The sequence below is a fragment of the Adiantum capillus-veneris genome, chromosome 16, assembly GCF_014529385.1.
Source record: "Adiantum capillus-veneris isolate H3 chromosome 16, ASM1452938v2, whole genome shotgun sequence".
Taxonomy (NCBI): Eukaryota; Viridiplantae; Streptophyta; class Polypodiopsida; order Polypodiales; family Pteridaceae; genus Adiantum; species Adiantum capillus-veneris.
The window spans coordinates 90,651,564-90,676,862 of record NC_140946.1 but is presented as its reverse complement, the minus strand read 5'-3'; the positions used below and the strand labels follow the sequence as shown (position 1 = coordinate 90,676,862).

Sequence of the window (25,299 nt, the reverse complement as noted above, 5' to 3'; positions counted from 1 at the left end):
ACTCTTGTGTGTGTGATGATTTGATGTAGCCTCACTCCCAATTGCACAGGTACAATGCCTGTTTGCACTTTCTAAAACACTTTCTTCCGCCTTCAATACTTCGTTGAGGCCATTTAATGGAAGCTCAAGGACTGCCATCGACAAGCTTACACACCTTTTTATAGAGAAGAACCCTAATTGAAACCCTCACACACTCCAACATGGGATTGGAACAGTGCAGGACTGCACTAGCACGCCATGGAAGGAGCCTTTGTATCCCAAAGAGAAGCTCAAAGTGCTACTATTCCTCTTTAAAATTGTTCCTCTAGCTCTCATAGTCACGGCATTTTGAGTCACTATTTACCATTTTTGGGTCATTTCTTAACAACTTTTTGCCATTTTTAGCCCAAAAATGCCCTTTTTTGCTCATAAAAAGCCCAAATGAGTCCCCCTAGAATTGTGGAAAATTCACCTTGGAGTCAAATTACATGCTAAACCTCATTTTTCCACTTGGCAAGCACTCTAGATGCATTGTTTACAACTACATACTCAACCCCTTCGCCTCTACTCACCCCCATCCCGCCCCACCCCCTGTAGCAGGGCTACATTGTCACTAGCACAGGACAAGCAGTTAGTTGTAGTTGGGCTAGAGTTCACACTGGACGGACTCTCGCCTGGGCAATGACACATGGCAAGTGATACGGATGGTGGTCCAATGGACACCGTAGCCAGATCACCACCACCTTAGCTTGGAGATAGGCTTAGCTGGATTGGGATATCTGCCAGCCATTGGTGGCCCTCTAGGAGAGACATTTGTGTGGTTGGTTCTAGTCGGGGGGATCAGCACCATCCACTTGGTATGGTTTAGCGTCTAGTCTCGAGTCCTGGGTTGAGAGTTTTGCACGTCATTGGCACTCTCCCTGCACATTGAAGCCTTAACACCCCCATTGTACCTTGAGTCCTGAGCTTGGGGCTGTGTGTGCTGCGAGCCAGAGTTGTATGGTTCTTTGAGCTTGTCGAGTTCCATTGAGTTGAGTCTGCAGTTGTGTTTTAAGTTGTGTCGTGTCTTGAGTCATATTCCACTTCTATGTTTGAGTCATGTTCTTGTGTGATGTTTCTTCTATTGGAGTGAGGTTTCATGCATACTGCACTGACGAGCACCCACTCTAGAGAGAACGACACCTTTCCCTCACTACAGGTGCTCTCATTTTTGGCACGCCCACTGGGACCTCAACTAAAATCTCACTCCGTGGGATGTCGAGTCGAGGAGCTATTGGGTTTCACCTCTGGTCTGTTGGTTTCGACTCGCTTGGGCTGCTTCAACTTGGTCCAATCTAGTTTCACCCTGTCCCGCTTAGTCTAGACCTGCTGGTCTAGTCTCTCGTCTTGGTCAAGTAGTCTCTCGACCTCGTCTAGTCCTCTCGTCAAGGTCTAGCCAAGTGGTCCAGTCACTTGCCTTGGTCTAGTGGCGTTTGGGCCAGTGTCCAGTAAGTTATAGGTCTTCGTGCCCAAGGCTTGGGTGGGCTTCTCGTTCCTGTATGACACATACAAGGCAATCAAAAGAGTGACAAAGCCCACTATTTAGTCCTTTGAAGTACTGCCACAGGAAGCGTCAACCCTTCGTGCCAAGCAGAAGTCCACCAGCCCCATTACCCCTACCTTTCCCCTCAACCAGTTCTACACCTCCCCAGTCACCCCCATCAATAAAGTTCTCATCCCCTGTGTTACGGCAAGCTCAAGTGCAACAAGCTCCTGCACAGCCAGCCATGGAGGAGCTCACAAGCGTTCTCGCTAAGGTGAACATCAAGTTCCCGACTTTCAAAGGTCTCTCTACAGAGGATGCCGACGACCATGCTCAAAGATTTGTATCCCTCTGCAGGGGTCGAGATCTCAACAGAGAAGACGCCTACTTAGTACTCTTTCCATCCACCTTGGATGGCTTAGCCAACAAATGGTACAGTCAGTTTGCAGAGAACCACTTTACAACTTAGGCCATTACGCAGGAACTGGAAGCCCTAAAATTACAGTGAGCTCTTCAAGAGGAAGGTCCTTCTCTCTTAGACAGGAGAAGCCTCCACATCACGAGGCTTTGGACCAGATCAAGCGCGAGCTAGAAGAGCTGAGGTCTTATCAAGAGACTAAGGCTATGGTTTGGTGTAGCACGTGCCGCTCTCCAAGGCACCCTCCACTTGAATGCTCCCTTCGGGTTTACTGCCACTTTTGTGAAAAGTCTGGACATGAGGACAAGGATTCCTACTACCTCAAGGGATTACGAAAAATACAACAAAGTCTTGGTCCTACTCTTCAACAAGGGCCACCACTGCATCCAACATGGTTTCCCCCTATGGGCATCCAAACCACATGCCACCTTTGCTGACAACCCCTCCAATGCAAGGTACGCAGAGTACTTTTCTCTCTCATAGCTTTTTTCATGCACATGCTCCCTCAACCCCTCAAAGCTTCTATACTTCACCCTCCACCTCTGTCACCAACGTGTGACTACTATCTATCCTTTTTGTTGATTTCTTTCTTATTATCTATTTACTTTCACTTTTTGGAAACACCCCTCGGGAAATCTAACTGCCCTGCATTGCATAGCTAGTGTGGAACTGTCCAGAGGGAGTCCAGGCTTGAGGGCAAGAGAGCACTAAGGTTGGACAAGGACTATGGCTAGCCAAGTGGGGTCATTGACTAGCCAAAGTGGAATTCTTTGCTACAGAGGCTACATTTCAGTTCTGGATGTGGCCGCAGTGTACAAAGAGGGTCGGATGACCTAGAAAGATACAATGGCAGCATCTCCTAAAATTTAGGGAACTGCTATTTTGGGACCTGAAAATGTATTGACGTCATTACCTCCGGAATGACAAGGGGAACATTTTCTTACTCTGCCGTGAAGTCAACTGGGCAACCGGTTGGGATATTTTTAGACGGCAACCCCGAAACAGGAAAATGCTTGTAAATGTGCCAAGTGGCACATTCTGGTGCACTTGCCTCATGCAACAAGAAGTGGCGCTGAATTTTAAGCTGGGAGAGGCTCATTTTCAGATTTGTCACAGGTTAAGAGCTATGGAGTGCTTGCTTTCCCTCTTATGCACAGTGCGGTGCCAGGAGTGATGCCCTGCACGCTACACACTGCCCTCTCTCTCCCCTTTGGCAATATGTTATGCCCCTCTAGTGGGCTCTTCATTTGACCAATGTACAGTTGTGTGGGTTCATGCGCGATTGCCGAGGCAAGAGCCTCTTGCACAGGTACTGGATTAGCTAGCGGCTAATCCCCCCGCAGGTACAGGTGAATTCAGAGAGGTTTCATGCCAGAAATCTCGTCCGATTCAAAGGGCAAGTAGCCCTACAGGTGCGGGAGCTCGAGGACTTGCTACGGATGCGACCGGCACGCGAAACGGAGCCCGAAACAGTAAATTACAGCCTGCTGTGTATTTTTGCAAGTTTAGGGTTTTGGCCCTAAACAAACCCTAATACCCCCAGGAGGTTCGGGGACGCAAGGGGACCGCTATACAGGTGATCTAGCGCATTTTCAGGGCTGAAAACAGAGAATTCAGCGTGCTGCAGATTCTCGCCAGGTTTTGCAAAGTGCCCGTATGCGTCGGGAAAGTCATCCAATGCGTGGGAATACTGACTGTGAAGGGTTCTAGTACAGTTATGCTGCCGAAATCAGGTTGGAACAGTGGAAATTCAGCCGAGTTTGTGTGGGGCAGCTTGTAGGGATCCACAACGTTTATTCCCTCTTTTGAACAATAAAGAAATACCGAAAGGGGCGCCTAAGTTAGGGGCCAATCTGGTGTCCGTCTACTCATACAGGTGCAATCTAGCAGCCTGTATCCCTCTCCCCTTTGTTGTGTCTTGAAAGTACAAGTAAAATAGACGACTAATAATGGGTGAAAGCTAAATCAAGGTTTGAAGTAAAGTCTACCGCCCTTTTTGGATTGAACAGGCCGGTTTCATGTTTCCATCGACGGGATTAAATCACTTTTTCCCATAGAAGTGAGCCTTGGTCAGTTTTGGGCTTGAAGACACAGGGGATCATAGACCAGACACACGGAATTGCAATTATGGCTGACAGACCAAATGATGTGACTGAAATTGGTTTCCTCTTCACAGGGTCAACAGACACGTGAAGTGGGTGAGTCCTCAAGACCACCACAGACAGATGACGATATATTCAGGACCCAGTTGGCTACTGCTGTGGCTATGTTCACACAAGTAATGCAGAATCCGAGGTTTTTAGCCTTTCTGCAACATCCTGTTCCGTCTCAGCAAGTTGGGTCACTGGATCATATTCAAAAGCCTGTTAAGGCTCGAGCACAGGTGATTCATACCGCACAATCAATGGAAACACCTGTCCACTTGACGGAGAACATGCAGTCTCCACAACCTATGCCTAAGGTGCAAGAACAGGTGGCTGAGATGCCAGTCTTTCAGGCTGTACGAGTTCAGCCCGCCACCTTTCAGCAGCCTATAGCTGGTTCTAATGGGCAGGGAAGCAACCTACAGGCTATGCAACAGGTCTTCCCACCACCTTCAGTACACCCTGGCTATTTTGGAGGTGGATCCGTATTCCAGAGCATGGCTGGTCATGCACCTGGAAATCAGTTTTATACGCCAGGAACACTGTTCGGGGGTGCTCAAACGATGATGCCTAACCCCATGTACAGTGTCATGGGTATGCAACCACGGTTTCAGAGCACTCAGGGCCAATTTGGGATGCCACAGGCAAATTTTGGTATGGCTGGAATTACAAATCAGCAGCCAAATATGGCATTTCCAAGTCAAGTTAATAGCGGCCAAGGAACACGGATGAACCCTAATAGTGTTCCCATGTTTCAATCACTTCCATATGACAATTTAACGCCGCTGGAGAGGCCAACTCCGTACAAAGAAGGTGGCAAAGGTGTGACATTCACGACCTTTACAGGGTTTGATGACAGGAAGAAGGCTCTTTCATTCCTCCAGCAGTTTGACAAGGCCTATGCAGGGGGAAATTTTACAGAGGCTTCAAAGGTCCGCAAGGCAGCCACTTTCTTGACAGGGAATGCGGGACAATGGTGGACAACTTTATTGCTTCAAGGGCAAGCTCCGTCCACATGGATTTACTTCAAGCAGATTTTTGCAGCAGCATGGTTATCTGATGACTTTGAAGCAGATGTCATGACAGAATGGCACCAGCTAAATGCTGCCACTTGCAGAAATCTGGATGATTACAATCGGAAGTTTTGGAAAGCTCTACTTCCAGTAACTTCCTATAGGTTTGTGCCATTGACAGAACAGATTGAAAAATACTATTGTGGCCTACCCAAAGGATTGAGAAAATACTGCACGAAGACAAAAGTCACTACTTTGACGCAGCTCATCGAGGTAGCAAACACTGGCAATGGTTTGCTCAAGGGAGAAGATTGTGAATTTAACACTGGCGTCAAGGCAGGATCAGGCAAGAAAAATTCAGCCAAGAAGCACGTTCCCAATGAGGCTCCTAAAGGGACTCAGGAGTCAACCAAAGGAGGGAAAGACAAAGCTACGGCTGAATCAGAAAAAGGACCAGCAAAGAAATGGAAAAGACGTTTTCCTCGCAAGTCAGAAGAGCAAAAGAAGGTCCTGAGGACAGAGAACAAATGCTTTATATGTGAGCAGCCTGGCCACATTGCTTACAACTGTCCTACAAAGAAAAGGCCAGCTGATTCTGATGACAAGGAAGACAAGAAAGGAAAGAAGCCCATGGCTGGTCTAGTGCCAGATATGGTGGGTGATAAGCCAAATTCAGATGCAAGTGAGCTTTGCAGAGCATGGGGAAAGGTCAGGGATCAAACAGTGCTTATCTTCTTTGATCCAGGTGCTAAAGCCAACTTTATTTCCCCAGAATTGGCTTCAAAGTTGGGAATCAGACCTGAAGAGATGGGGTATACAGCAGAGGCAGGTTTGGCATGTCCTGGCCATACAGAGGCCGTGACACCCATCATTGGAAAGTTGTCTACATATCCAGTCCTATGTAGATGCTGAAGAATTTTACATCATGCCACTGGACGGATGTGATGTGTTGTTAGGTATTCCTTGGTTGTTTCGTGTACAGGGAATCCTGGATGCCTACAACAAAAAGATCACTGTACAAAGCAGGGGAAAGACTCACATTCTGGATGTAAAGCTTAAAGGGGAGTCTATTCCTACTGTATCAGCTTCTGCTATTACTTCTGTAATGAAAAAGCATCTTTCTGCGTACTTGGTTTTTGCACGTGAAGTGTCAGATTGTGATGAATCAAATTTATCTGTGCTAGATAAAGAAAGGTCAATGTTTTTACAACAGTATAGTGACTGTTTTTCCGATTCATTGCCGTCTCAATTACCGCCAGAGAGACCCGAGGACCATGCGATAGATTTGGTGCCAGGCAGCAGCCCACCAAATAAGCCTCCATACAGGGTTAGTGCGGCTCAGCAGAAAGAGATAATGGGCCAAGTACAGGAGCTGTTAGAAAAGGGGCTGATTCAGCCCAGTTCATCTCCATTCTGTTCTCCAGTGTTGTTGGTGCAGAAAAAGGATGGCTCATGGCGTATGTGCATCGACTACCGTGCACTGAACAAGAATACCATCAAGAATAGGTTTCCTATACCTAGAATTGATGATATTATGGACAAATTAGAAGGAGCACCTATGTTTAGCAGGATAGATCTAAAGAGTGGGTACCATCAGATCCGCATTAGATCAGAGGATGTGCACAAGACTGCTTTTAGAACGACGTTTGGCCTTTACGAATTTTTAGTGATGCCCTTTGGTCTCACAAATGCTCCTGCTACGTTCAATAGGATGATGGACAGAATTTTCCGTCCACACCAGCAGTTTGTTGGTACATTCTTTGATGACATGATAGTCTACTCAAAGAATGAAGAGGAGCATAGGCATCACTTGGCCATTGTGTTCAAAGAGCTACGCAGTCATAGGTTGCTCATCAATGCAAAGAAACGTGAGTTTTTTCTGGAAGAGATTCACTTTCTGGGACACATTGTCTCAAAAGATGGTGTCAAAATGGATCTTGCAAAAGTTGAAGCGATCAAGTCATGGCCAAATTTGAAGACAGTGCATGATGTCCGAAGCTTTTTGGGACTATGCTCCTATTACAGAAGATTTATCCGAAATTTCGCTGAGATTGCTTCACCTTTACATGCTCTTCAAAAGAAGGCAGTCACCTTTAGATGGACACAGAAAGAGATTTCAGCTTTTAATCTCTTAAAGGAAAAGATGACTTCAGATCCAGTCATTGTGTTGCCAGATCTTAGGAAGTCATTTGTGGTCCAGTGTGACGCCTGCGGTAGTAGCATTGGTGCTGTGCTAATGCAAGATGGCAGGGTAGTAGCCTATGAGAGCAGAATTTTGCAAGGGCCAGAGATGACCATGCAGGTCTATGAGAAAGAGCTACTGGCTGTGATTCATGCGCTCTTAAGTTGGAAACACTACCTGCTAGGTGCAGATTTTGTTGTCCAAACGGACCATCAGACCTTGCGATACTTCTTGACACAGACAAAGTTATCTGAGAAGCATATGCGATGGGCAAATACCTTGTCCATGTTTCATTTTTAGATTGTGCATGTGGAAGACAAGAAGAACGTTGTGGCTGATGCCTTGTCAAGGAAGCCACAAATTTCAGCTGTGTCGATTCCTTATCATCATGAACTTGATGATATGAGAGAACAGTATGCAAATGATGAAGATTTTGCAAGGGTCTTCGAGCAACTAATGGATGGACAACGTCATGAACACTATCTTCTTAAAGACGGGTTCATGATGATGCATGGCAGATTGTGTGTCACAAAGCCATTGCGACGCAAAGTCATGGAAGAGAGTCATGTCCCACCGTATGCAGGGCATCGTGGTATCGATGCTACAGTTAAAGCGGTTGAGACATTCTTCTATTGGCCTACATTGAGAAGGGATGTGGATGCCTTTGTGCGAGAATGCCTAATATGCCAAAAGGTCAAGTTTGACAGGCAAAAGGCACCAGGGTTATTGCAACCACTACCTATTCCAGATAAACCATGGGAAAGTATTGCTATGGATTTTATCTTTGATCTTCCAAGAACGCAGACAGGAAACGATGGTATTTGGACCATTATTTGCAGATTCAGCAAACAGGCTCATTTTATTCCTGTCAGGAAGAAGATAAGCCAGATCAGATGGCACGCTTGTTTATGAGCAATATTTTCAAGTATCATGGCATGCCACAGTCGATTGTTAGCGACCGTGATCCACGCATGACAAGTTTGTTCTGGAGAGGCCTGTTTGAGAATATGGGCACCACGCTCAAATTCTCTTCGTCATTTCATCCTCAAACAGATGGGCAGTCAGAAGAGGCAAATTCTACTGTCCTAGATCTGCTGAAGTGTTATGTGTCAGAGCATAAAGGAAAGTGGGAGCAGTATTTGCCATTGGTGGAGTATGCATACAATAATACAGTGCATTCATCAACTGGCAAGGCACCCTTTGAGATAGTTGAAGGTGGCAAGAAAGTTCCTCCCATACTGCATACAAAGGACAAGATATTTGAAGCAGATAAGTATGTTCAGGACATGGATGAAATGTACAAGAAGGTCAAAGTGGCCTTAGAAAGGACTCAGGAAGAGCAAAAGAAAGCAGCTGATCGTCACCGTCGTGAAGTGGTATATTCACTTGGTGATTGGGTGCTTTTACGCTTTGAAAAGGCAAGGTTAAAGAAGATGAAGGGCAAGGAAAGACTGTTTCCAAAGCTCAGCATGCGTTACTATGGGCCTTTTCAAGTATGCGACATAATCAGTGATGTTGCATATAGGCTGAAATTGCCTGACAGTTGGAAGATTCGCAATGCATTTCATGTGAGTCTTCTCAGACCCTATGTGGGTGATGTGCCAGAAGATATGCCAGCTGAAGATCAGCCGGAAGTCGAGGAACTTGACGAGATCTTGGTCCCGGAACAGATTTTGGCACACAAAGAAAGGAAAGTGAAAGGCAAGGTTGCTAGGCGTTCCTTAGTAAAGTTCAGAAACTATCCACCAATGGATGCTAAGTGGATGGAAGAAGGTGAACTTGCAGAGTCACCAACTGTGTTATCACTTTACCTGGAAGCTTTCGATTTGCAACCTACCTTGACCCCTTGAGTTTCAAAGCTACATGGATTGTCAGTGTGACAATGGCTTCTGAAACAAATGATGTACATGGTATTTAAAGTGAGCTCAAATCAAATACCTGTTACATGAATGTTAGAGCTGTACAGATTGTCAGTTTGGAAATTGCTCTTATGGAATGTCCAAAAGTTTGGTTAGTGCTATAGAAGTGAGTATTTCTTGTCAGTTTGTCAAGGATACAGTGATTACTTCTATTGAAGAGTACATGTGTAACTGCATTCTTAAACTATCAGTTTGGGTATGCTCGAAGTGTTACGGGATCCAACGTGTACTATAAGACAGTGGCAAAATGTGCAGCTACCATTTTGTCATTGGAAAGTTAGTGACTCAAAGCAATGGAAGAGTGCGAAGCTACCACTATGTCATTGGGACAGGGTTCACACGCAAGCAATACATGAGTCGACGAGGTGTTGAATACACCAGGGTTGACAATGAGCATGTATGTATCGTATGTGTCGACAGGTGTTGAATACATCAGTGTTGACAGTAAGCATGTACGACATAGATGCAAACGAGGACGTTTGAGATTTCAAGAGGGGGGTATGTCACCAGCGTGTGACTACTATCTATCCTTTTTGTTGATTTCTTTCTTATTATCTATTTACTTTCACTTTTTGGAAACACCCCTCGGGAAATCTAACTGCCCTGCATTGCATAGCTAGTGTGGAACTGTCCAGAGGGAGTCCAGGCCTGAGGGCAAGAGAGCACTAAGGTTGGACAAGGACTATGGTTAGCCAAGTGGGGTCATTGACTAGCCAAAGTGGAATTCTTTGCTACAGAGGCTACATTTCAGTTCTGGATGTGGCCGCAGTGTACAAAGAGGGTCGGATGACCTAGAAAGATACAATGGCAGCATCTCCTAAAATTTAGGGAACTGCTATTTTGGGACCTGAAAATGTATTGACGTCATTACCTCCGGAATGACAAGGGGAACATTTTCTTACTCTGCCGTGAAGTCAACTGGGCAACCGGTTGGGATATTTTTAGACGGCAACCCCGAAACGGGAAAATGCTTGTAAATGTGCCAAGTGGCACATTCTGGTGCACTTGCCTCATGCAACAAGAAGTGGCGCTGAATTTTAAGCTGGGAGAGGCTCATTTTCAGATTTGTCACAGGTTAAGAGCTATGGAGTGCTTGCTTTCCCTCTTATGCACAGTGCGGTGCCAGGAGTGATGCCCTGCACGCTACGCACTGCCCTCTCTCTCCCCTTTGACAGTATGTTATGCCCCTCTAGGGGGTGTTCATTTGACCAATGTACAGTTGTGTGGGTTCATGCGTGATTGCCGAGGCAAGAGCCTCTTGCACAGGTACTGGATTAGCTAGCGGCTAATCCCCCCGCAGGTACAGGTGAATTCAGAGAGGTTTCATGCCAGAAATCTCGTCCGATTCAAAGGGCAAGTAGCCCTACAGGTGCGGGAGCTCGAGGACTTGCTACGGATGCGACCGGCACGCGAAACGGAGCCCGAAACAGTAAATTACAGCCTGCTGTGTATTTTTGCAGGTTTAGGGTTTTGGCCCTAAACGGACCCTAATACCCCCAGGAGGTTCGGGGACGCAAGGGGACCGCTGTACAGGTGATCTGGCGCATTTTCAGGGCTGAAAACAGAGAATTCAGCGTGCTGCAGATTCTCGCCAGGTTTTGCAAAGTGCCCGTATGCGTCGGGAAAGTCATCCAATGCGTGGGAATACTGACTGTGAAGGGTTCTAGTACAGTTATGCTGCCAAAATCGGGCTGGAACAGTGGAAATTCAGCCGAGTTTGTGTGGGGCAGCTTGTAGGGATCCACAACGTTTATTCCCTCTTTTGAACAATAAAGAAATACCGAAAGGGGCGCCTAAGTTAGGGGCCAATCTGGTGTCCGTCTACTCATACACGTGCAATCTAGCAGCCTGTATCCCTCTCCCCTTTGTTGTGTCTTGAAAGTACAAGTAAAATAGACGACTAATAATGGGTGAAAGCTAAATCAAGGTTTGAAGTAAAGTCTACCGCCCTTTTTGGATTGAACAGGCCGGTTTCAACCTCCATGCAGCGGGAGTAGAGACCACCTCGTCTACCGTTTCGTCCATCCAATCGGCCCATTTTATGCTACAGATGCGGAGACTATGGACATTACTGGTTACTCTACCCCTACTGGTAGAGTGCCTGTGGTTAGCATGCAACGCTAGAAGTGTGTGAGGTCACCTTGAGGAGGTGAGGCCGGGTGGTATGGGACGCCAGGTCTTCCAGGTGCACACCTACCTTCTCGGACACTCGCCCCAACAAGGGGTTATGCCATATGGTGGCTATGGTCGGGTGTTTGTCTGCCGATGAGTGTCCATAGGTGGTCCGTGTAGCGCGAAATCCTTCCTCCATTTCGTTTCACTATGTTGTGTCCCAATTGTAGAAGAGGGGATCCAATCTATCACACCATCGGGGTAGGTGTCCACAGTCCGGGTGGACGCAGTGTGAACCTGGTCAGTGTGGCCGATCACTTTTATAAAAGCAGGTCAAGGCCTCATTGGCAAGGATCGACCCCCACTAGCAGAGTGGCAGTAGTTAGCCCGTAAGGTTAGGAGTGCACGAAGCCACCTCGAGGAGATGAGGCCGGGTGGTATGGGACGTCGAGTCTTCTGGTGCTCTCTTACATCCTCGGACGCTGGCCCCAGCGAGGGGGTGCTTCCAGATGGTGGCTATGGTCGGATAGTTTGTCGTCCGACGAGCGTCCACCATGTCATTGGGAGATCCTCCATCTAGTTCATTTCACTCTCTCTCTCTCTCCAAGTTTATGGATCTCCAGCAAGAAGAGACATAGGCACCTCTGATCATATTAATCATGATGTGGGATAAGGGGCCAAAGCCCTCTTTGAATAAGCAATGAAAAAGTAAGTGGATCTCATAGTATGTTGTGCATTGCCAAGATATAATGCTCCTTTGTCTCTGGCTCTTTCTGGCAAACCTGGCATAATCTCTCCTCTGGGGTATACCTTTGTATCGACCAGTCTCTCTCTCCAATTGTTGAGATGAGGCGCGTAGCTGAATGCAGAGGGTGAAAAAGGTGAGAAAGATAGAATTATACCAGTAACATCGTAAAGATTCGAAACTTGTCATTTATAAATATCAAGGATGACATTGAGTTTTTTTTTTTAACAAGGGTTTGACTTCCATGTAATAAGGCGGAAACCTGCCCAGCCTTTCTCTTGCTCCCAGAATCATCTATAATTGACTACAACCCCCTTTGACAATCCCACCGGTTTTTCCACATGTCCATCTGCAAGTTGCAATTACATGCTTGTTTTTCAAATGGCAAGTTTTTTGCAAGATTCCCAAACTTTTTCGATTGCGAAACCTGCCCAGCCTTTCACTTGCTCCCAGAATCATCTATAATTGACTACAACCCCCTTTGACAATCCCACCGGTTTTTCCACATGTCCATCTGCAACTTGCAATTACATGCTTGTTTTTCAAATGGCAAGTTTTTTGCAAGATTCCCAAACTTTTTCGATTGCGATGGCAACACCCATTCCGCTGTTTAGTATGGCCATGGATTTAACTAGCATACTCTCAATAGGTAAATTGGTGTTTCCCTATTCACCATTGCAATAGTCTCCTACCTTCTTCACTGGAAGAGTATAGTTTCCCTCAAGAATTTTTATGCAAATCATTTCAAAGGCTAGGTCTAGCCTTAGCAATTCTCCCAGCGTCAAGATACACTAAGAGTGACCCCCAAGTTGTCAGTGGACGACTCCTTCGTTGGAGTAGATTTAGCCGGCTTTTATGACAACTCCCCATATTTCTTAGCTATGGCATTTTGTTTCCATTTCCTCCAAGGTGTTCTATCCTTTGGGCTTCTCTAAAATGAGAAGATCGTTTACCTTCATTGAAATTTTCCGAATAACACTTCTAATTCCATGAGATAGGTGGGTGTCCATATGCTTGGAGCTTGAGAAAAGCCCATCATCTGTCATGTGGTGAAGATGGTCTCGTTAAAAAGCCATCTTTGTCCCCAACGCCTATGACAGAGACAGCCAAGTCCTCCTAGTACCCAGCTGAATGAGATCATGCCTAATAATCCTGCTAATATCTGAATTTTGAGGGTGAGGGATGGTGCATCCATAGAATACTAGCAAAAGATCCACTTGTCCATACTAAACCAAGGTAGCTCAAAGCAAGATGATATATGTGCAAGCAAACATGAAGTGTCATCTTCACTAGCCAATTGTCACAATGACTCAAGAGCTAATCGATCTCCTGACCCACTCTGTTGTAGTAATGAAAACCATCAGCTTGGTTTTTCCAAGAGCGATGGAGAACCCACTATCATGTACACAAGCATTTAACGCATCTAGGTGTACACTCTATGTCTCTAGATGCTCTGCTACTGTGTAAAAGAGGATACATATTGTGTCCATGTCTCTGTAGTGCTCTCTAAAGAGTTTCCAAGCCTCCCTAGAGTCCTTCCTCAAGAGCATCTAATAGATATCTTTCTCAAGCTGAGCTAAGAAAACTCTCTTCTTTCACAGTATAAGGCGTTGAAAGAGTATACATGACTACCAATGTGAGATGTCCCAAAGTCACCTCTCTCTGTAGCCGGGCTCTCGTCTATTGGCACTCATCATCATACCAACTATTATGAGGCATGCTCCCAGACTGGTCTCATAATAAGCTGACAGTGAGGAAAAGCTGTGGCTGCCACTGTGTATATAATTTCTTTCAATAGCTCTAACAAGGCGTTACAAGGGTCTATGGGCGTTCTCCCTTGCTAGAAGAGTATAAAGCTCTGTTGTATGGTATCCCGGATGGTGATGTGCTGTATGATGAAAGTCACCAATAGAGTAAGTAATATCTACTGCAAAAGATATATGAGCATGATCTATAGCCACTCCTACAGGTCTCAGCGAGATTGATAAGTCCTAAATGTGTGGGAGCCAAAACATAATCCACAATGCTAGCACCATGTCTACGAGGGGAAGTAAGTAAAGCTGCCTGAAGAGGAGTATCTATAAAGGCCATTCCAAATGGCCAATCCATTTGCTGTGCCCATCTCAATCAGGTATCTTCCATACTCTATAAACTCCTCAGCATCCTCTAAGGTCCTGAAGAGCCCCATCTCTCATCAAGCTCCTCGACAGTGTCAAAGAAGGATGCCTTATGACATGCTTTCCTAGCATTGAAATCCCCGAGTATATCCTCTGCGTATAGCCTGATGGCGTATACATCCAACTGTCCAAATCATTCTTCACCCCTCCTTTCTGAGGAACCCTCCTCGCTTATCTCTCCCTATGATACATGGAGGAGACAATTCTTTAAAGAGTCTTCTTTATTGGGTTCCTAGGACATTGTTTTGTTTCCGGCAAAGCAGGATGCATGGTAATTGGATTTAAACCAAGGGTGGAACATCCACAGAAGATACCACAGACAGATGTTTAGGAGAAGCAGACACAAGTATCTATAGATACCCGGAAGGTCAGAGGCAGAGAGCCCTAGGAGGGAAGCAAAGAAAAGGCAAAGGCAGACAGGCAGGGACCCTATTCTTCAGGGTCCGCCGTCTCCTGATGTGTCCTCCTCTTCAGCAGCTGTTGTTTTGATTTCTACGCAATACTATGGTGCATAGTCTTCACCACTGGCTGTACAACTTGAGACTGGTTACAACAACCGGATCATCTAAAGATCTACGTTAAGACACGGAAAAGAGAAAGCTGTTGACTTTCAGGCATACAACCTTTTACAAGCGGCAGATTCTTGAACCTGATCCAAGTAAGCACAAGGAAGAAACAAAGGGAAAAAAATTGCAATACGCTACCAAAATCTCAGCTTGTTTTATTATAGTTGGCAACAAATCTTGGCAGATGCTCCACGCCTCAACCAGCCCTTGTATGGGTTCCAGCCAAAAACTCCCCTGAGTAGAGAGGGTTCGAACTCTTGCGGTAAAGTTCTTTGAACTAAGGGCGCTGCACTAACCATTTCACCCAATGCAGTTCGTTGACTGCATCTCGTCCACATAAATATAAAAAGGTAATTCTACACATCTCCACGGCACCCTCGTCGCTCGTTGCTCTCCGCCCTCTCGACAACTTGCTTGTCTGCTCTGAGTGCTCTCGGCCTACCTGCCACCTTCCACACGTGTGTGGCTAGACACTTGAAGGACGTAAACGGGCCCCCATCAGCTGCCTTCGCCTTCACTTTCTCACGTGACATCTCCGCCTGTGCTCGCATCAATTGAGTTTTTTTAGAATTGTTTCCAGCTGGTACCCCCTTCTAGCTCCCACGTAAAAAATTAATCTTTTGAAGCAAACAGCCTCCTCTACGTTAAAAATAATCGAGATAGCATGTGTACACACCAGGTATGTAAAAGATCAATGTGCACATACAAACTGAGAGATGCAAGCTTCAGGTATGATTAGACTCATATTTGCTACATCCATGATTACAGATCAAAATGTATGTATATGTCTACATATGGTGAGCTATTATGCATGCATTTTGAAAAAAACAGGACCTTGAACAGAAGTCCGTTCGTATCTTGAAAGAAAAGCACCCATTCAATGCCCTTCTTTTCCCTGTAAGAAGTATCAGGCAAAAAGGTTCCATTAAATCTGGGACCAAAAATCTCATGCAAATGCTCACAATCATGATTATAGAGTTTTAAACATGGCCACAAATTAAGGACTCGGACACTGAAAATTCTGCTTGTACTTGGCCAATCCATACTCAAATTCTCTGACCTACAGAAACCTAAATAAGAAGCGTGGAATCTGGATACTTTGCAAACAAAGAAAAAGTAGCAGGTTCTTGGAGAATAATCAGTGATCGTGGTTTGGAAACTTATTCTTCAGTCAGTTAGCAACTAGCTTATAATCCAACATTGAGAATGGATAAACTGTGTTTAACTCTTCATCAGTGACATAGGCAAAGTACAATGCACCGTATAGTAAAGGCATGCTTGAGCAAGTTCATACATAACAGCTGTCTGATGATTCCCCCATATTGCTATCAATGTCTTCATGTTGCACGATCTCTTTCTTACCAATTCACCACTAAATATCTGATCTAAGCTTACATGCAGTGACAGTACCAAAATCCATAGTGATTATTTCAAAACACACTTGAAGACAAAGCGTTTGATTCAGAAAGTTCACTCTCCAGTTTGAGTGAGAATTGACAGAGGATTGTTCCTTTCATGTTACAAGTTGCCCCCTTGGTGATTCATAGGAAATGATATGGTTCCACACAGTTCTCCACCCACCTCCTTGGGTAAGTGAAAAGACACCAAGAAGAAGAAAAGGATTACTTCTTGCTTAATTTGAGCTGGGCCTTTTTTATGCATAGACAAGTCCTTCTAGCAGTGCAAGTGTTTTTTTAGCACAGCTCCAAAACACATTTTCATTCCCAGAGAGTTCCCTGTGTACCTAGCTCTACCCGGCCATACCAGCTTTGGTCGTATTTGTGAAGTACATGTGGAATGCCTTCCTTGTCTTGTGTGCATTCAGTGGCTGTAACTCCGCACTTATCTCCTGAGTTAATGTTGAAAAAGGCACCCCGTCCCCTGTGTCTCCCGCTGCCCTCCACTCCACCAAAGGCAGCCTCCCTTCTCTCTTGCTGCCCTGCCCCCTCTTCTGGCAGTTGTTCCTTCTTATCTTCTATTTCTGCTAACTGTCTTTGATCAAGGAAAATTATACGCTCTTATGCTTCAAGTGGATAGTGCTTCTAGATGGGGAGAGCATGGACAACAGCCATGAGTTCTTTTTCGCAGATGGAGGCATGCAATTGTGCGTCTTTGAACCGTCTACTATGAAAAACTACTGCATGTCCTTCTAGCCTCATTAGTGCTCCAATGGAAAAGCTTCAGAAGCATCAGAGCAAGCCTCGAAAGGGAGACTGCACATTCTCAACTTGAAGCACATGTTCTTGCTAGACGTGCCACTTATGTACTTTATTCTGGTACTGACTGGGCCTTGTGTTTGTGGAGAATAATTGCTACCTCTGTTTTTAATTTTCATGGGGCTTGGACTTTGTCTGATTGGGATAAAGTCTTCTCTATTGCCCCTCTGAAAACTGGTTTTGATACCTCAAACATGCTTGATAAATCCTGAAAACTAGTTGCTGCACTGTGAAATGTTACTCGTCAACAAACACTTATTTTCCATAGTTCAAATAAGGATTTATCATGTTTTTCCACTTTGTGATGACTAGAGTTCCTTCTTCTGTATTACACGTGCATTACTGGATCATACCATATGGAAAGAAGGCCACTTTGAAACAATAAAGTATGCACATCACCATGGCCATGTGGCTTTGTCTGCATGCACAAAGAATAAACACAAACTCGTGAGTGTTGCAATTTTAACTTTGTTCAGCTGATCATAAGCAGAAGAATGCCATTGAAAATTTGTTTTCATGCATAGATTCAGTGATAGCATTTTCAAATCCTAAGATTCAGCTAGTTGTCAGAGCTCTGCATCCTTTTTGGACTCGTGTAACTTTTGCCCTTTGCTTGACATGAATTCTGTCTTTTATTTCCAATAAGAATGGACAATCTGGAACACCTCGTCTCCACACGGCCATAGCCACTCAGCTAGTTCGACTCCACCTCAGCTATTATGCTACTGCATCATCCCTGCGCTGCTGCATCATGTATTGTGTCTGTCAAAACTTGTGATGAAGAGGGCTCCCTGGACATTGTGTGAGCTCATGAAGAGGGCCCCTGGATCCTCCACACAGAGGTGCATGTATATAACTCATCAATATAGACAGAGTCTGTCTCCCTCATAAATGTATAGCAAGTGGGCCCAGGTGACTGCGATGACGCAGCTATACTATAAGAGAACCTAAGCGAAAAATGCGGGACAGCATGATCCACTACCACCCCAATTGGCCTAGGGCCCACCACAAACTCATCAATACATGGAATGAAACTGAGTGGTAGTAATCGCATAATCCACTGTACTAGCTCGGATCGGGGAATCTCCTGCCGATACCATTCAGGATGGCCAAACCATGTGCACTACCATCTTAGTAAGAAATCTTTCATACTCTGCCTGCTCCCTACCATGTGAGATCTAGCCAAACCCATATTAGTGGTATCAAGCTCTCTCAACATCTCCACAAAGCATAGTAACAGGGGACGCCCTTTTTCGGGCTTCCCGTCCCCACTTGCCGTCCCGCTCTCTTTTTTACACTAAAAATCCATTTCAGCCCCGTCCCCCGTCCCCCGTTCCCCCGTCCCGGAATGCGTCCCTTGTGACTATGCCACAAAGATGTCACAGAAGACTGACTGGCATTGAGTTGTCCTAGCGTTCAAATCTCCCAAAATCATCATATCACCATCTCCAGAAAATTCCCATATATCCTCATCCAAAACAGTAAATGGCGATTGCCCTCTAGGTGCTGTATAAGCTCACGTACTAGATGCAGAATAGCATATAGCAATATATAGGTATCTCCCAATCTCTAGCCTCGGTCTCACCCACATGTACCTAGCATGATCATCTCTGCGAGCAATGTGTCTCATCGGCTTTAACGCCGTCACACCCTCATCCCTTGCGCTCTCATCTTGTTTCCTGTCTATTGGCCCACTCCCATCTATATCCACTAACATGTGGTAAACTCTGTCCAGGTGCTTGATGCGTCTTCGAGTAAAATACAATGTCCCTTCCCACTGAAGCTGTCCTCAAAGGCTCCAACATCCACATGTACCTAGCATGATCATCTCTGTGAGCAATGTGTTTGATCGGATTTAACTCCTAGCTAGAGAGTACAGCCACTCCGTCAGACCCTCATCCCTTGCGCTCTGATCTTGTTTCCTGTCTACTGGCCCACTCCCATCTATATCCACTAACATGTGGTAAACTCTGTACAGGTGCTTGATGCGTCTCTGAGTAAAATACAATGTCCCCTCCCAGTGAAGCTGTCCTCAAAGGCTCCAACATCAAGTCTCAGAGACCCATTACAGTTCCAAGAACCAATGTTGAGCTTGGTCCCATAGGCCTCGCACCGTCATGTGGTAGGCCTCTCCATAATCACATTGCGGCCATCTCTGTAGAAAGCCACCTTCCCCTTCTCCCGTGCCGCCTTGATCCCTGGCATGACCTCCATCATGTGTGCTAGTTGTGCCAAGGTAAAGATGTGTCAAGGTAAGATCGTCTCCAAAAGACACCTGTCTTCTTTAAAGTTGACGTCATTTTCAAGAACTCCTAAGCTTCCATTGAGGGGAAACACAAAATTAGTGCCCTTTCTTTGACCAAGAATGTGCTTATATCTGCCTTCTTTTTCCACACCCTCCATGTTGTGGTAAGTGTGGGTGCTATCACCCCCATCATTGTCATAAGCTCCTTAACTTCCTCATCCACATTATCACAGTCTTTGATATCGGATATACGTACATGCATGGATCGTGCCCTCCTCCTTTGTTCTTCTTCCAATGTCATGTTAATGATAGTTGGGGTGGGCGTATGCTCCTTGGTCTTCTCTTTCTTGGCCACTTGAATCCACTTCTCTGCCTCTGTTGCCTCTTGAGAGAGAGAAATGAAATGAAATGTTATATTAACGTCTTCAAGAGGCCAAAATCACCTATCAGAACAAAAGTAGGCACCAAAGACTGGCGCCCCTTCTTTATTCAGTTGAAAGTTAGACTATCCGAACACTTAGATCAAAGCCTTACAAACCTGTCCAAACCTGGCAAGGGCTGAAAGTGCGGGTTTTTGACCCAATTTCGGTTGCATAACAACGCCAAAACCCCTATAGGTCAAAAGTACATGCCTAACACGGATTCCCTCGCAATTTAGAAGCTTTCTCGTGAGTTGTATCTGAATTTCAGCGTGCTGTAATTCCTTGTTTTGTCACTGCCAGGTGCCCAAGGCCCCGTGTTTTCTTGTAGTTTAGGTGTGAAACCCCAAACCTGCAAAAAAACACAGCAGGTTGTAATTCTTTGTTTTGGATCAATTTGGACGGAGCCAACACGTCTACACGTGTCCCAAGAGCTCCCACACGCAATGGGACAGTCCCTTTGTGATTTGGACGAGTTTTCACGAGAGAAATTCTCCAAATTTGCAATCTTTCGTGATGGGACTGTGCGTACCTGTGGGGGATTAGCATTAGCTAGTCCGGTTCCTGTTCAAAAGGCTCTTGCCTTGGCAAACGCGCATAAAACCCACAGAACTGTACATGATCATCTGAGAAGCCCAACTAGTGGGGCATTACCATATGTGCAAAGGGGAGAAAGAGATGCACGAGAGCAAATCCTCGTGCTACATGAGACAAAGGAAAAGGCAAGCTTTCCATTAAAGCTATGAACATGCACCCACTACTCACACACACATTGTAGATGCACACTAACTCAAAAATCAGCCTCCACTCTCATTTGGGGGCCCCTCTTACTAAGGTGCCTTCTAGAGTTGTGTGTTGACCTGCAGGTTGCTCTCCTACTACCATGTGTCCAGTTTGCTCCTTTTGGTTTAATTCCTAGTACCCACCAACTTAAAAAGTTGTAAGAGACTTGCCGAGTGGCCCAAATTCGCACAGGCTCCCATACTCATCAGAATTTAGTGCTAACTGGCACGAATGGCCATGCAATGTCCACTTGCACATTTCGGGGAAATAAAAATGTATAGTACATATTTAAACAAGGCATCAGGAAAAGTACACCTCTTGGTGAAATACGCACCCTTGAAATAGTGCAAGTGACCTCACTTGCATGCCAACAATGCATGCTGATATCTCGTGATATCACATTTATTTTATAATGGGAATCAAGGATATACATACTTCCGGAAATGTAGCATTGGACGATTAAACAATCCCACCATTCTGGCTACCACACATATATCAAGCATAGAAGTTTTCTGGTTTACTCTCAAGTACAAACGTCTCTAGCGAAATTTTGTATGGAAAGAGTAGATACAATTGCTTGACTACTCCTTTGAGCATCATGAACCATGCTCTCACCTTGCTCCAAAGATAGCGTTACATCAAGTCACTATGGGTTCCATCTGAAAGGCTTCAAGATATAGTTACAATAGCTGAGGTGAATCAACCAATTCAGACTCTTCCATCCATTTAGCATCCAAAGATGGATAGTTCTTGAACTTCACCAAATAGCATCTTGCAACCTTTCCTCTAACCTTCCTTTCCTTATCTGCCGATATCTATTCAGGAACAAGAATCTCAACCAATTCTTCTAGTTCGGGTTGTTCCTCATCAAGCATATTCTCTAGCACATCACCAACAAAACGCCTTAGAAGGCTGACATGAGAAGCATTATGTATTTTCCAACCTTCTGGTAGCTTCAACCTATAAGCTACATCGTTGATCTTTTTTGAAATATGAAAAGGACCATAATATCACATACTAGGCTTTGAAAACAAACGTTCCTTGCCTTTCCTTTTCCTTAACCTGGCCTTTTCATAGCATAAAAGTACCCAATCACCAAGTGAAAATACAAGTTCACGACGGTGGCTTTCTTTTGCTTAGCCCGAGTCTTCTCAAGAGCAATCTTTATCTTTCTATATGTTTCATCCATATCTTGCACATATTTATTTGCCTCAAATACCCTATCCTTAGTTTGCAAAATGGGTGGGACTTTCTTCACTATCTCAAATGGTGCCTTGCTTTTACAAAAAACAACGTCTTTTGCAATAAGCTTTCTCATCTTCATTCATGTGCCAAGTCCTGAGCGCATGTAACTTACTTAGTCCGGAAACTTCTTAGACTATGGGACATTCTTATACTAATAATCAAGTCACCCACCTTGTGACACACCAAAAATGATCATAACTTGGTCACTTCCTTACTGAACTTATTTCCTTAGCCATGCTTTATGTCACCCATCCCGTGACGCACCAAAAATTCCCATTTGCATTCTCCGATACTCCCTCTCGATGCTCTAAGTCACCCATCCCCCTTCCCCTTGTGACGCATCAGAAGTACCCATTCCAGGAGTTTTGTTAGATATTCCCTTTCACAGTGCTCAAGTCAACCATCTAGAATGATGCACTAGAAATACTTGTTCTAGGATGGCCCAAGGGGTACTCCATCTACAATGCTCATCTAGAATGATCCCTTCTTGTGGATCCACTAATAAGTAACAATGCAAACTTGCAGACCTTTGAATACAATTTAGATCTCTTTTATGGACTAGAATAGTGCAGACAATAGCCAGTTTAGCAACATATGTTCACAATCAACCAAATAGCGATGTGTGGCAAAGCTTGTGCCATCCAATGTCAATACACAAAAGCAAACTAAAGGTCAAATGGTCTTTAGCAGCTCTGTCATCACACCAAGGTCACTCCTATGATATGAGAACTCTCTAGCCTAGGTCCGTAATCAATTGAAAGAGAAATCAACTACAGAGTTGAAAGCGGTATCTCACTTAGTGTTGGGGTAAGCCCAACTGGTGAACTATCACTCGTACCTAGCTATGAGGCATGCATAAGCTGGATAGACTGGAGTTCCCTAACACCTTAAGGTTTTGGGTTCTAGATGGCTAGCCCAATTTGTAGAGCATCACATATGCGCAAGAGCAGTTTTGGGATAGGAGACCTCCCAGGAAGTTGTTTCTCCCATGTACCTTCAACTAGTATCAAAGCCATGGTTCAAAGTCCAACCTCTAACTTTGTAGAAAGAGACATATTGAATGTAATGTGCAGCGGAAGTGAATGATGGTGTACGGCTCAGGATGAGTGATCAATGGGTGCTCAAGGTTCCTTTTACTGACGGAAGGGAGAGCCTTCCTTGACTTAAAGAGAGACTGTGCCATGACCAAAACACGAGTGGGATGCAAATTGTGAGTGAGTGTGCGAGAGAGAAATGAAATGAAATGAAATGTTATATTAACGTCTTCAAAAGGCCAGAATGACCTATGAGACCAAACTGATACAAAAGTGGTGAATCTGTTACAATGTCTAGGTACCTTAGTACTGAAGTACTAAGTGTGAAAAGTGTGAAATTTTAATGTGAAACTAAATACAAAGTATTAAATAAAATTCTTAGGATCATTTTGGGTGTCTAGCTAGAATGCTTCTAATCCTTTGTTGTAGTCTCCTCCGGTGAAGTGTGCTTCTGCATCTTGGTCGTGGTCGTCTCGATTTCCTAAGCTCAATTGCTCTGTCAATTAGGGTGCCTTTGGTATGAATGTGGGTACTCCTTTGTGTTGGCTGCTGGCCTCTTGCTTCCCCTTCTACTCTTACTTCTCTCGATCCGAAGAAGTCTGTGATCTGCCTCTGAGGCTGTAGTACTCTTTGTCTTCTCATTAGATTATCCCTGTGCCGATGTAGTTCCAGTAGGTACAAGCCTAAGCATCTTTGATCTTGGTATTGCATGATTCTATCTAGAGGTCCAAAGCCTTCTTTAAAGAGGCAGTGAAAACGCCCACGTATCTCGTAGTATACTGTGCAGTGGCATATATAGTGTAATTCTGTCTCCGGCTCCATTCTGCATAACTTGCAAATTCTGCTCTCAGGTGGGATTCCCCTAAATCTGCCAAATTCAATTTCCAACTAGTGTGAGGATGTACGAATCTGACCAATAGCACATCTCACCCCATGAGACAGGTGGGTATCCATGTAACTCGGGCGAATCACAAATCCATCTTCAAATAGTTGTAGGAAGTTTTCTTTGTAGTCGGCCATCTTCATGCCCAATTCTTGTGTAGGGTCTACCCATGTCCTCTTAGTATCCAACTGTATAAGATCTTGTCGGATGATTTTATTAATCTCCTTTCGTGCAATTGCCAGTGATGGAGCCTCAAGAGAGTATTGGAAGGGGGGCAATCTTTCCATACTGAACCCGTGTCTCTGAAACCACGAGGACAGTTGCGCATACCAGCATGATGTATCCCCTTTCATTGCCAATTGTCGAGAGGATTCGAGGGCTAGTCTAGTATATCGGCCATTATTTGTATCCCACAAACCATGTATAAAGGACATTGATCTGGTAAGAGCTTCAATTTCTATCGGAGGGGCCGCTAGTTCCGCTCGGGTAATCGCGTGTGGTACGGAGGCCTTGGCTCTAATCATTCGGGAAATCATAGATACCAAAGGTCTCTCCATTGACTTCCAATTATCCTGATCCACAGATGGTCGCCAAATCTGGACCCCATAAAGCATAGCCGAAGCCACCACAGTATCAAAGAGCCAAAGTTTTGTTCGTGGTTCCTGAAACTGCACTTGTGAACACATCCTCTCCAACCCTCCCAGGGCTGCAGACGCTCTGGATAATCTAGCATCCGCTGCTTTCTTAAGAGTAAACTTCGGTCCTGCAAATACCACCCCAAGGTATGTGTATGCATCTGTGTACTCTACTGTATCCTGGCCATATGCAAATGTAGGTGCCGATCTCCTAACCCACTGCGGTGTGGTGTTAAACACCATAACTTTGGTTTTACCCAAGTTTACCGACAGTCCACTGTCCTCCGCGAATTTATGTAAAGCATCTAGCTGCCTCTGCATTCCATCTGGTGATTCTGCTATCAATACAATATCATCTGCATACAACAGCAACGGGATCCATGACCCTGCAAGTTGAGCACCTCTGTCACCTTCTCTATCAATGTAATCTGATACCTCATCTATGTACATACCAAATAAAGTTGGGGACAGTGGGCATCCTTGCTTTACTCCAACGGTGGAGTGAACAATGTCGGAATCCCCTTCTGGAGTACGTACATAACCAGTTACTGATCCGTATAAGGCCATGATCCCCCAAATAATCTCTTTGGGGACCCCTAACTCTTGCATCCTGCGCATCAATCTGGCCCTTGGTATTGTATCAAAAGCTTTCCGAAAATCCACAAAGCAACAATACATCCTTCTCCCGTTTGCTCTTCCTTCCTCAATAATGGCTCTGAGCGTAAGAATATGATCTAAAGTGGAATAACCCCTTCTGAATCCAGCTTGTCCCGTTGCCCTTATGCCCTGATTCTCTGCCCATCTACTCAATTTTTGTTCAAGAATGGATGCGTCCAGTCGGGTCAAAGTGTGACCTACCATAATGGTACGGTAGTTCCCGGGTATCATAGGATCCCCTGACTTGAAAATAGGTACGATAGTAGATAATTTCCAAGATTCAGGGAATCCTTCACACATGACCCGATTAAATAGACAAGCAAGGACTTTTGAAAGTAGATCCCTGGCATGGATCAGATGTTCTGCTGCTAAACCATCATGATCATATGCTCTTCTTCTCTTCAT

General features: G+C 45.0%; 1 protein-coding gene across 3 annotated transcripts in view; it reads right to left on the bottom strand.

Annotated features, from left to right (window-relative positions):
* Window positions 1-25,299, bottom strand: part of USP (UDP-sugar pyrophosphorylase) — a 191,523-nt gene that overhangs the window by 72,796 nt on the left and 93,428 nt on the right. For all 3 annotated transcript variants that reach the window (XM_086485290.1, XM_086485288.1, XM_086485289.1), the window contains exons 8-9: window positions 17,347-17,411; window positions 15,612-15,672 (exon numbers count right to left, since the gene is read on the bottom strand). In XM_086485290.1, coding sequence (XP_086341416.1) covers window positions 15,612-15,672; window positions 17,347-17,411 — 126 coding nt within the window. The remainder of the gene's footprint in view (window positions 1-15,611; window positions 15,673-17,346; window positions 17,412-25,299) is intronic.